Source organism: Procambarus clarkii, chromosome 29 (genome assembly GCF_040958095.1).
Source record: "Procambarus clarkii isolate CNS0578487 chromosome 29, FALCON_Pclarkii_2.0, whole genome shotgun sequence".
Classification (NCBI taxonomy): Eukaryota; Metazoa; Arthropoda; class Malacostraca; order Decapoda; family Cambaridae; genus Procambarus; species Procambarus clarkii.
This window is the reverse complement of record NC_091178.1, coordinates 5,651,264-5,665,219: the sequence shown is the minus strand read 5'-3', so window position 1 is coordinate 5,665,219 and position 13,956 is coordinate 5,651,264. Positions and strand designations below refer to the sequence as shown.

General features: G+C 43.6%; 1 protein-coding gene across 1 annotated transcript in view; it reads right to left on the bottom strand.

The window, feature by feature from the left end:
• Positions 1-13,956, bottom strand: part of LOC123764965 (uncharacterized) — an 84,621-nt gene that overhangs the window by 64,644 nt on the left and 6,021 nt on the right. The window contains 3 exon segments of the mRNA XM_045753214.2: positions 62-194; positions 1,433-2,586; positions 4,234-4,288. Coding sequence (XP_045609170.2) covers positions 62-194; positions 1,433-2,586; positions 4,234-4,288 — 1,342 coding nt within the window.

Here is a 13,956-nt window from a genome sequence, read left to right as displayed (position 1 = left end):
GGGTGTACCGGCCACCAGGGTCAGAGTACTAGAGAGTTATGAGCACAGTAACTGGACTCACCTGGGTGTACAGGAGAATGGGCTGGGGACGTGGGCGTGAACACAGTCCTTACCCCTCGGGGCCTCCACATGGGCGTCTGGAGGACACTTGATGCAGGCAATGTCACCACCGTCGTGCTGCGGTCCGCCGCCTCCTGTGTAGTGTGGAACTCGCTCCATAAAGTGGTTGTGCTGGCACTAATAATACCAGTATAAGTCGTGCTGGCACTAATAATACCAGTATAAGTCGTGCTGGCACTAATAATACCAGTATAAGTCGTGCTGGCACTAATAATGCCAGTATAAGTCGTACTGGCACTAATAATACCAGTATAAGTCGTGCTGGCACTAATAATACCAGTATAAGTCGTGCTGGCACTAATAATACCAGTATAAGTCGTGCTGGCACTAATAATACCAGTATAAGTCGTGCTGGCACTAATAATACCAGTATAAGTCGTACTGGCACTAATAATACCAGTATAAGTCGTACTGGCACTACTTATACTGGTATTATTATTAACAGTTGTTGGAGTATAGTTGTTAGTAGACGTAAATTAATAGGTGTAACATAGAAGTCCTTGGAGTTGCAATATCTGGATACCGTGTGTGCAGATGTATAATATCTTAGTGATATTATGTACACAGTCTTGCCAGCTCGGAACCAACTTACATGTCTTTCATTTGTAAATGCGTCTTTATGTTTCATTTGTCATATTTAAACATTTAACTTGGGATTAAAATAATAATTTGAGTAATTACTTTGTTAGACAATATTAACGTTCTTAAGGGGTTTTCGAGAGGCCTATAATGTAAACAATGTTATTTTTCACATTCATGAAGCTGTACGTTAGGAATTTCAATATGACGTTCAAATAATGTCAATCAAGTTCAAATTACTTGGCGGCGCTAAACCATCTTTATATATATATATATATATATATTCATTCCTTCTGAAGATGTATTTAATATACGAAAGTGCTTAAGGAAATTTCCTGTTTCATTTTCCTCCGTGGTCTGACATTGTCACATTCTTAATCACGTGTTTATTTTCGTGATATACACACACACACACACACACATATATATATATATATATATATATATATATATATATATATATATATATATATATATATATATATATATATATATATATATATATATATATATATATATATATATATATATATATATATATATATATCTGTTGTCACGTTTCTAGTAATTATCGTTTTATCATTTAAAATAAATTGAAGTAAGATGATAGGAAAGTGGCTCAATATTTGATCTACTCTTTGGTATATTAAATTCTCTCGTATACACCTGGTGACTACTAACATAACGGTGTGTTTGTGACCTACTAATGTACATAAGTTTATCAGGCACTCACTATTAGCGGGCGGCAGTGAATTCAGGTGATCTTCAACGCTGAATTTGAAGGAGTCGCGGCCTCTGGCTGTAGGGTTCGAGCCTCTGTTTACTGAGAACGGCCAACCAGGTTCTGAGGTTCCAAAGAGCGTAGGAATGGGGTTCTGTTGCTTATTGTGGTGAAAGAATTGGTTAACGGGGTGCAAATGGTGAGGTGGACCTCTAGATGACACCGTGTCGCCGTGGGGGGGAACAATCGATGGTGGTGTAGAGACCTCAGAAAATATTGGTGTGAATCTGTGTGTGTGTGCTGGTTGGGTAAAGATGGGCTTCAGGTTAGATCCACCGGGCGAAGATGCTGTGGACTTGAAGATATCGTGGTGGAAAGGCAGTTGAGGAACTCCTCTGCCTCGACTGCCTTCGGTGGCGCAGTTCTCCCTGTCTCCATTTTTTGGCTTGGTGCTTCCATTACTGGTAGTGGTTGTGTTGTGGGGAGCTTTGGGAGGCCCTGGACCTTGTAACAGCTCGACATCTTCGGGTATATCATTCGTAGGACTTCTAAACATTTTGAATTGCTTTCTGCTTCTTTCGTGTTCTCTCGACTCCCTGCGAGGTGATGGCCGCCGGCTGAGAGGTCTAACGTGTGTCTGGTGATGTTCACGGTCACCAAAATGTGAAGGGAATCTATGGATGAGGCGGCGTTGATGGTGATGCTGATTTGAGGGATCGTTAAAATGATGTGGGGAATGGTGTTGACGATGTGTAGGAGCCATCTGTTCCCTCATTGTCGTCAGGTGGTGACCCATGTGTGCGTGTAACTGACCCATTATATTCTTATGATGATCCTGCAGCTGCTTCAGGTGCCAGTAATGGGGCCTGCGGTAGTGATGTAGGAAGAGGTCAGAGAAGGGGGCACTAAAGCCCCGACGGTCATGCCTCGAATCCCTGAACACCGAATTGTGTCTGGCATGCCGTCTAGCCGCTCGAGGCGCGTGCTTGGAGGGCGACTGTTTGTGGAACGTTTTCTTCCGTTTATGATGCTTAGCAACAGTGGGGGAGAAGTTGTGGAGGCGCCGCAGTGGTGGAGGAGGCTGGTGGGTGACGGAGAGCGGCGTCTTGGTCACCGGACTCTGCACACTGTAGCGGGTCTTCATCTCACTCCTCTCCAGCGGCCTCCTGTAACCAAAACCTAATTAGTATTGTAGCCAAAGGTAAATATATGCTCGATACAGTAATGATTTTAATACATTCAGTATAGGTTAAACATGCAAAAATTTGAAATTTCGAATTTCGCTGCATAAATATTCTGTAAGAAGTGACCAAATACATAATGCTCTATTTATTCATTTGTCAGAAAATTTTCACCGAGTTGATTGGGAAGGGTCTTCTTCAACCACTAATTGTCAAATAATTTTTAATACAAATATTATCGAATCTGCTTTAATACAAATTACAAAGCATAAAACATAAATATTAGTAATGGTTTGTATACTTTGGATGTGTGTGTGTGTGTGTGTACTCACCTAGTTGTGTCTGCAGTGTCTGCAGGATCACACATGCAGTGTGTGTGTGTGTGTGTGTGTGTGTGTGTGTGTGTGTGTGTGTGTGTGTGTGTGTGTGTGTGTGTGTGTGTGTGTGTGTGTGTGGTGTAAAAATATGGAACACTGTTGTGTTACTGAACTGTTGTTGGTGACCTCATCAGACACAGGCACTACCCACGTGACCACGATGAGCTTAAAAGTAACACCACCCGAGGTTCACTGAACTAACGTGGCGTTTGGAAGGTACGTTTTAAAAAGCCAATAGTTGACGTGTATGTTGTGAACCCGACGCTCCCGAATCTGCCAATGTGAGGCCCGAAGCTACAAGAATGTGGAGCAAGTATTTCGGTAACATCCACCGAATTACCAATATAACATCCACCGTCCTGATGTGATTGTATGCCTTTATTTTGTGCGTTCGAGACGCAATTGACGCAACGCAACGCAACTGACTCTACAAGACGACTCTCCGTCAGACGCAACTGATTCTCCAAGTCAGTTTTGTGCGTTCGAGATGCACAAAATTGGTCGAAGAACAGATCCCAAACAGCCTTTTATCTAAACCAGTTATAGCAAGCAATGATGAATACAGTTTTTATACATTAAATATTTGCTCTTTTCTTGAATGCGCTTGAAAGACTCGGTCCCCAAATACTTGGATTATCACATTCACTTCAACAGCCCATTTAACATTGAGCTGCTGAATGTCCAGTGTCGCATCCACCATCAACTTCACGTGACACAGCCACGCGAGGGGACCCTTATCGCCCCGGGAATATCTTCTTTGTTTACAAACTCATTCATTTCCCTTGTTGGAAACACTGAGTGATAAGAGCACTCTGGACAAACACCATAACATCCTGCACAATATTAGTCACAATGTTTATATTGTGTCCAAGTTTAACATGATAGCAAAGCTGTTTGACGGTGTTTCTCCAAGTCAGTTTCCCCTCCAGATACTGGCAGGATCCAACAGTGTTCCCAGGCAGGTAGAGAAAGGCAGGACCCTGAGTCACAATGATAGCAATGATATCTGAGTACTTGGGAGATATGGAGTCCAGAGGATTAGCTTAACCAGTGGTGGGGTTCAGGCACGTTACCTGGTGCTGTGGTTGTGTGATCTTACTTGGTGCTGTGGTTGTGTGATCTTACTTGGTGCTGTGGTTGTGTGATCGTACTTGGTGCTGTGGTTGTGTGATCTTACCTGGTGCTGTGGTTGTGTGATCTTACTTGGTGCTGTGGTTGTGTGATCGTACTTGGTGCTGTGGTTGTGTGATCGTACCTGGTGGTGGTGGCCGGGTGGTTGTGAGGACCCAGCATCCCAGCAGTCAGCTCCACTGCAGAGTAAACAAAGAATATACTCTTAAGACAGCGCATTAATATACAATATAAGGCAACGAAAGCATTACTTAAGGCGTTACTGGTGTGAAGAACTCTAGAAGGCACCACAATAAAATTCAATTAACCAGAATTAATATGGATGTTTATGAATTATTAACATTTATAACATAATGTTTACTAAGTGCGCCGCTCGCTGTTGTTATTACGTTTTCTTAGATAAATTTCTCCCTTATTTTTATAGTTTTGTTTTCATCTTTTTCCTTTTATGTCTCTCCCTCTTTTTTTTTGTAACTAGGACTAGGGCTGTCAGTTGAGGTACTCAGTGAAGCTACATGCAAGAGCTGTCAGCCTACCTTAGCTCATCTGAAGCCTGCCTCCAGAGACTCATTTATTTCATGAGATTATTATTTGAATCACTGAGAGTAATCTTTATTTAAATCTGTCTCTGTCTCTCTGTCTCTGTCTGTCTCTCTGTCTCTCTCTCTCTCTCTCTCTCTCTCTCTCTCTCTCTCTCTCTCTCTCTCTCTCTCTCTCTCTCTCTCTCTCTCTCTCTCTCTCTCTCTCTCTCTCTCTCTCTCTCTCTTTCTCTCGTATCTCTCTGTAAGACGTTTAGGGCGTCTTACAGACTGTGAGGGAAACAGGACTAAGTGAGGCAGAGGAAGCTATCTATTTGCTTCTCAAAATGAAGTTTTCTTCTTACTGGAGGGTAAGTAGGGGGGGGGGTGAGGGTGTTGTACATGTCCCTATGGTGATGTGTTCACTCATAGGATGAGTGCTGCTGTCCAATGTTGTCCCTATGGTGGTGTGATCACTCATAGGATGAGTACCACTGTCCAATGTTATCCTTCTATTCTTATGGTTACTCAGGATGAGTGCCACTGTTGTCCCAATGGTGGTATGTTTACTCACAGGATCAGTGACGGTACGCAGTAAAATCGGCCTTCGGGTCATAATTATAATCATGTAAGTTCGAGCGGAAGCCAAAAGATTTATTATAAGAGGGAGTAAGGCGCGCGCCCCGGCAGTGGACACACCGCTCTGAGGGGGAGATAGCCTTAAACAGCCGCCCGGTCACATTCCGGACGGACCTGAGAAGAAACACTTGAGTTATAACTCCAAGATACCATACAAGGAGGCAGGATGTGTGTGTGTGTGTGTGTACTCACCTATTTGTACGCACCTATTTGTGCTTGCAGGATCGAGCATTGACTCTTGGATCCCGCCTTTCCAGCCATCGGTTGTTTACAGCAATGACTCCTGTGCCATTTCCCTATCATACCTAATTTTAAAAGTATGAATAGAGTTTGCTTCCACAACCTGTTCCCCAAGTGCATTCCATTTTCCCACTACTCTCACGCTAAAAGAAAACTTCCTAACATCTCTGTGACTCATCTGAGTTTCCACCCATGTCCCCTCGTTCTGTTATTATTACGTGTGAACATTTCATCTATTTCCACTTTGTCAATTCCCGTAAGTATTTTATATGTTCCTATCATATCTCCTCTCTCCCTTCATTTCTCTTTCTCTCCTCTCTTTCCTTCTTTTTTCTCTTTCTGTGTGTGTGTGTGTGTGTGTGTGTGTGTGTGTGTGTGTGTGTGTGTGTGTGTGTGTGTGTGTGTGTGTGTGTGTGTGTGTGAAAATATGGAACAATGTTGTGTTACTGAAATCTTGTTGCTAATCTCATATCCATATATGTATATATATATATATTATTAAATATGACCGAAAAAGTAAGATTAATAATTCTAACACGAATTTTCTCGATCTTTCGTACGTTTTCTTTTCACTAATTAACTAAATTAAACCCCAATAAATCTGATGACTGATTTGATACATTTATTATTTAATCAAGATGTATTCCATGGCCTCAGTGTTTATATATCAGTGACCAGTTACCTGAACAAACTTCAAGTTATATCTAATGTTTCGTCGAAGACATCATAAGAAGGAAAGTGAAACGCCATGCAACCTCTGAAGAGACAACCAACACAACACCTATACCCCCTATTAGACTATTTTACAGGAACTTCTTTTCAACAGCTCATAAAACGGAGGAAAGGGTCCTGAAAGATATTGTTAATAGAAACGTTATCCCTACAGACAAAAATCAGAGGATACAACTGACGATTTACTATAAAACCAGAAAAACGGCCAGCCTACTCATGAGAAACTCTCCAGACACAAAGCAGAACGCTTTAAAAGAGACCAACGTCGTCTATGCCTTCAAATGCCCTCTTGGGGACTGTAAGCTCCAAAAAAATCAGTATATAGGCAAGACAACAACATCTCTTTCTAGGCGTTTAACGATGCATAAGCAACAGGGCTTCATTAAGGAACATATAATCTCTTCCCACAACCAAACCATCGCCAGAGAAATTCTAGTAAACAACACAGAAATCATCGATAGATACAGCGATAGCAGGCGGCTTGACGTCTGCGAGGCTCTACACATCAAGAAGTCAACACCAGCAATCAACAGCCAATTAATGCACAACTATATTCTACCCACCTCAAGACTCCGCTCCAATATAGAAGCATCAAGAAATATGGACCAATAGGCTTTCTACAAATCGTTTCCATTCAATACCCATTGTTTCGTGTTCTGTCTTGTGTTTAGGAATTTAATACCCTATTAATATCACCTCACCCCCATCCACCTCACTCAAATGTAGATATAAACAAATCGAAGATGTGTAAGTTCTATTCAGTTGTGTATGTGTAAGCTAAAGTCTTTGAAAATGTAATAAGTTTTACGAAACGCGCTCAAGTGTCGCGTCAGACTAGAAATAAAAATGAATTTTGGAAAATTGATTTTTGAATTACCACCAACAGTGAAAAGAAACGTACGAAAGATCGAGAAAATTCGTGTTAGAATTATTAATCTTACTTTTTCGGTCATATTTAATAATATATGTCTACAGGAAAGACTGCTACCAAAATATACTAATATATATATATATATATATATATATATATATATATATATATATATATATATATATATATATATATATATATATATATATATATATAGGAAGGGAGTACCACCTCTAGCTGGAAGAAGGGGGACCCATAGCCTCGGAGGAAACCACGCATAACGCATTAGAGGGAATGTTTAGATCCCCTCCAATACTCCAATATATATATATATATATATATATATATATATATATATATATATATATATATATATATATTATATATATATATATATATATATATATATATATATATATATATATATATATATATATATATATATATATATGCTAAGCATGGGGGTTAGCAACTTGAGTTGCTCACTCTTTTTATTTGTAATTCCTAGAGTTCAACTCTAATAGTCATCTGGAGCACCACGCTTGAAGCCTTTTTTCAAATCTTCTTTCTATTTCTTACAACTGTCTATCATCCTTATTTGTCTTATAATCACATCACCCACAAACATTTATATGAAGAACAATCTCTCCTAATAGGAGATATTGATAGGTCTCAAGACTGAGCCTTGGGGGGGGGGGGTCCCCACTTGTTACCTTTGCCCTCTTTGATGTTTAATGTTTCTTCACGACTCTCTACCTTCCTACAAGTATTCCTTAACACACACAGCACCGTTACCGCCTTGGTCTGGATCTTCGTTTATTATATCAGAGACCTGTGGAGTACCATGTTTAAGTCTACCTTACAAACACATTTTAATAGTGTTTGTAAGGTAGAATTTACCATTTATAAAATCGTCCTAGCTTGTGCTTCATAAAGAGATTAGTAGTTATTATATGTTCTGTAAGTTTTATATTATAATCTTCACCAGGATCATCCTCGGATGCCCCGGTGTAACTTAATTACGAAACATGTGGAAGGTACTCAATATCTCATGTGTAAGTGATGGAATCACTTAAGTCAATGGTTTAACTGTCATCAATAAGCTCGGCCTAACCCACCCCACTGACGCTCTCTTAGCCTCGTTTATCAAAAGTCAACATCCCTCAAAATGGATTACAAAAACTGCAACTGAACTTAGAATGTATCAGGTTCATGATCCTGCACCATGTGAGATCACCCTTTTCCAAAATACCTTCTCACCTCAGAAAAATATTAAAATGCAACCCACGCTTCGACTTCAAGCCAAGTGCTTTGCCTTAAGGCAAACTGGTGCTCTGGGCATAGCGCGCTCCCTCTCCCAGCGCGCTCCCTCTCCCAGCGCGCTCCCTCTCCCAGCGCGCTCCCTCTCCCAGACCAGTAACACTGAGGGTTGTCTACACTACTCCGCTGGTGCCGCTGGAAGTGTTCTTGTGACACTGAGAGACGACTCTTGTCCCGAGTCCGGCGCTTGTGTACTTAACTAGGCCTTCCTCTCACCAGACAAATGTGTTTGCTATAATCCTATAGCTCTCAAACGAGTATACGTATCAAAAGTTAACACATATTGTCAGTGACTGTCGCCCTTGACTGCACTCAACTCATCATGACAGCTGAAGCAAGGGTCAGCTATAATAAAATAATCAGCGATGAGGTCAGAGTCTGTCTCCTATGGATCCCATTCCATATTGGTCTCCGAATGCCTGACAGAACTGATGAGTCACAGAAAAGCATGTGCTCCCAAGGTGTGGAAGCCTGGCCGGTGCTGCATATGTCAGTATTGCTCTAACAAACGTCGTGTAGACTACCTTGAAAAAGTCTTGAGGTTCTAAATAATGTTTAGCGTCCCAGATGCTGTCAATGCTAGCCTGTTTATGTGGGCCTCCGGTGTTGGTGTGGGAACTATATCCATTCCCAAATCTTTCTTTCTGATTCTTGTAGTTACCTTCCCCTTATGGTGTAGTTACCTCTTGGTTTTCTTTCTCACTTGCCCATTTTCGTTACCTTACACTTATTGGTATTGAATTCCAGCAATCATCTGTTTACCCACTAATAGAGATTGTCTAGGTCCTCCTCTAACGTCCTGCAGTCCTCCTCTGTTTTTAAATTCGTTGTCAATTTTGCATCATCTGCAAACATTGACATGAAGAAGTTGACTCCTTCGGGTAGGTCATTCACATGAATTAGGAACAGCAGGAGTTCTAGGACCCTACTTGTTACATTCCTCCAACTCGAAGCCTTCTCTCTAACTATGACTCTTTGTTTTATGACCTGCAGGTACTCCCTTATGCAGGTCAGTGTTCTCCCAGTTGCCCCAGTCTGCCTCACGGCCTTGTGCTCCACTCTCTCATGTGGAACACTCTCAGATGCCTGGTGACAGGGTAAGAAAATACAGTTGTGGTAGTGATAGTGACGGTGGTGGTAGTGGTGGTGGTAGTGGTGGTGGTGCTGGTAGTGGTAGTGGTGGTGGTGGTGGTGGTGGTAGTGGTGGTGCTGGTAATGGTAGTGGTGGTGGTGCTGGTAATGGTAGTGGTGGTGGTGGTGGTAGTGGTGGTGCTGGTAATGGTAGTGGTAGTGGTGGTGGTGGTGGTAATGGTAGTGGTAGTGGTGGTGCTGGTGCTGGTAATGGTAGTGGTAGTGGTGGTGGTGGTGTTAGTGGTGGTGGTAATGGTAGTGGTAGTGGTGGTGTTAGTGGTGTTGGTAATGATAGTGGTGGTGGTGGTGGTAATGGTAGTTGTAGTGGTGGTGGTGGTGTTAGTGGTGGTGGTAGTGGTAGTGGTGGTGGTGGGGTGTGGCCACTGTAGGGCAACCTTCCCCATATTTGGCAGTGGTCACCTCCCTGGGATAATAAACTATTATGGACTCCGGTGTGCACCTCCACCCATGTACCCACACCTCTCGAACACACGCACGGAACTCCTATATATAGAACCTTAATGTAACTACTCATCCACACGGGAGACATCTCCCGTCACGCAGGGTGCAGTCGCACCTCCACAGATCTCCAGTATCAGCTCTTGATACTGGTAATGGCTCAGAAGGGCCACCACTTACGGGCTATTCATGCCCGTGCCACCTTTTGGGTGGCTTAATCTTCATCAATCAATCAACTACTCATCCTTAATTTCATGTTAATGAGGAGAATGCGCGCCTTTTCTTTATAAATTAAAAGTTTAAGAATGTCAACTGTACGATAACACCTTACGAATGACGTAATCGTCTCGCTGTCAGTCAATGACATGACGAGGAGTGACGTAACTACTTACGTCACTCGTACAGACAAGGAGAAGTGGACAAGTGAGGCAATAACCCCGCTGCCAGACACTTCCTGTCCTCGTCGAGGCCACTAGAGAGAGATAACAGCCCTCAGGTAGACTCTGGTAAAGTAAGGTAATCGCCTTGCTGCCAGACGAAGGTCACATGAAGACAAATGCCGTAATCTCCTTAATGCCAGACGAAGAAGCCAAGTGACGTAAATCGCCTCGCTGCCAGACGAAGAAGCCAAGTGACGTAAATCACCTCGCTGCCAGACGAAGAAGCCAAGTGACGTAAATCGCCTCGTTGCCAGATGAAGAAGCCAAGTGACGTAAATCGCCTCGCTGCCAGACGAAGAAGCCAAGTGACGTAAATCACCTCGCTGCCAGACGAAGAAGCCAAGTGACGTAAATCACCTCGCTGCCAGACGAAGAAGCCAAGTGACGTAAATCACCTCGCTGCCAGACGAAGAAGCCAAGTGACGCAAATCACCTCGCTGCCAGACGAAGAAGTCAAGTGACGTAAATCACCTCGTTGCCAGACGAAGAAGCCAAGTAACATAATCGCCTCGCTGCCAGACGAAGAAGCCAAGTAACATAATCCCCTCGCTGTCAGACGAAGAGAAGAGGCAGCAACTACAGGTAGGAAAAAAGTAACACTAAGCGGCAGGTCACGGCAGCTGTTGTGTCCTCACGCGTATCTTAGTTAACACCGTAACTTAGTGAAGGAATACCCGCGCGGGAGTCCCGTCAACTCCAGCCCCAATACGTACTCACTCAAGCCTAGCGTCCAGCCCCAGGACGCCCTCACTCAAGCTTAGCGTCCAGCCCCAGGACGCCCTCACTCAAGCCTAGCGCCCAGCCCCAGGACGCCCTCACTCAAGCCTAGCGCCCAGCCCCAGGACGCCCTCACTCAAGCCTAGCGCCCAGCCCCAGGACGCCCTCACTCAAGCCTAGCGTCCAGCCCCAGGACGCCCTCACTCAAGCCTAGCGCCCAGCCCAAGGACGCCCTCACTCAAGCCTAGCGCCCAGCCCCAGGACGCACTCACTCAAGCCTAGCGCCCAGCCCCAGGACGCACTCACTCAAGCCTAGCGCCCAGCCCCAGGACGCCCTCACTCAAGCCTAGCGCCCAGCCCCAGGACGCACTCACTCAAGCCTAGCGCCCAGCCCCAGGACGCCCTCACTCAAGCCTAGCGCCCAGCCCCAGGACGCACTCACTCAAGCCTAGCGCCCAGCCCCAGGACGCACTCACTCAAGCCTAGCGCCCAGCCCCAGGACGCCCTCACTCAAGCCTAGCGCCCAGCCCCAGGACGCACTCACTCAAGCCTAGCGCCCAGCCCCAGGACGCACTCACTCAAGCCTAGCGCCCAGAGTTTATGGCAATGATGACTTACAGGATATTAAATGACGTCGGGTGCCTTAGTCGAATCATTATAGATGCACTGTTGTAACTTTCTAAGAAGAGTTATTTCTGTCTTACTAGAGCCAGATAATTCCGCCTCCACATCTACGTGCGCGGTGCGCAGACGGCGAATGTGTGCAGTAACATTTGTTAGATTAGCTGAGTAAAAGTTATGGGCTTCGTGAGTGAACACAGCGGCGGCCTGCTCAATGTTCACAGCCTCGCCAACACTATCATCAACCTGGACAAAATGGCCACAGGTTATCTTGAGATGATTTCGGGGCTTTTTTTTTTTTTAGTGTCCCCGCGGCCCGGTCCTCGACCAGGCCTCCACCCCCAGGAAGCAGCCCGTGACAGCTGACTAACACCCAGGTACCTATTTTACTGCTAGGTAACAGGAGCATAGGGTGAAAGAAACTCTGCCCATTGTTTCTCGCCGGCGCCTGGGATCGAACCCAGGACCACAGGATCACAAGTCCAGCGTGCTGTCCGCTCGGCCGACCGGCTCCCACTGTTCACAGGTACACAGGTCAAGATGACAGCGGTGCCTACAGCGGTGAGGGATGGTGACCAACTAGTTTATTGTGCACCCCATACTCAGCCTGTGGGCGGTAGCGCAATAAATGATTACAGAGGGCACGAAAGGTGTATATCAGACCTCGGCCGAGATTATTACATTGAAATTGAAATTGAAATAAGTTTATTGAGGTAAAATACACACAAAGGGACGAGGTAGCTCAAGCTATTCTCACCCCGTTCAGTACATCGTGTTAATACATACATAGACACACATCACAAACAATAAACATATTACCAAACATTCTGAGAGATAAACATATACATTTCCTCCTTTACACAAGTAGTATGGTATCAGACGTACACATGAATACTTTTATGACCTAGGTAGATTAAATTATTACATTAACAGTTACATCTATCCTTCACACCTTATAATTATAATGTCAGCTAGTAACAGAGAATATTCTGCTTCTATAACTATGTATTTACAGTTAATCATTATACGTTAATGGTCGGTCTTTTCGCTAATACATAATTGTTTGAACTATGGAGAATTGACAGGGTCATAGTGGAGAAGTTTGTTATTGTTAGTCTTCACAATACACTACTTGGTTCTTAATCTCACATGTCATTTATCTACTGGAAGAGAAATATGGATACAGTGCAAGGATTTCAGATGTTTTATCTTCAGTAATAAGATGGTTGGCGTCAGTTTAGATTTATCGAGGCACTGTCTACCCCGAGCTGGTTCATCCACTCATCATACTTGTATTCCCAGCTTTAAAAGTCAATAAGAAAAGCAAATTCTATCTTTGGTTGATTGGTTCACTTCCTTGCTATGAAAGCCATCCTCACCACAGTATGTTAGACCAATGCTGGAATATGCAGCGCCAGCCTCCAATCCGTACCTTGTGAAGCACAAAACAAAAAACTGAAAAAGTAGAGAGGTTTGCTGCAAGATTAGTGCCAGAACTGAGGGGGTTAAGAGAAATAAATCCCTTAACCCTAGAGGAGAGAAGAAACAGACACGACATGATCACAACATGCAAGATACTGAGGTGCATATAGACAAAGTGACCAAGGTCATCAAGTGGACCTACACTGAAAGAAGAAGAAGCTTAGTGGTGTTTCTGGGAATGTTGAAAGTCTCGGGGGTACCTAACTGCTCCCCAACTGAGTTTTGAGACGCTTCCTTATCATGACTAGGTCATAAAAGTATTTATGTGTACGTCTGATACCATACTACTTGTGTAAAGGAGGAAATGTATATGTTTATCTCTCAGAATGTTCGGTAATACGTTTATTGTTTGTGATGTGTGTATATGTATGTATTAACACGATGTACTGAACGGGGTGAGAATAGCTTGAGCTACCTCATCCCTTTGTGTGTATTTTACCTCAATAAACTTATTTCAATTTCAATTTCCTTATCATCCATAGGTGGTTCGCAGGGGGGGGGGGTTGACCTGCTCCCTGGTGTGGTACTCAGTGTGGCCTTCCTAAACAATTCATGTGAACTACTAGCAACATCTTGCCTAATGAACAAAAACATTATAATTCAACGCAATTGAAAACTTGCAATGATTTAATAGTGCGATGTTAATATCGGGAACTGTGCTACGGTTCTCAACGATT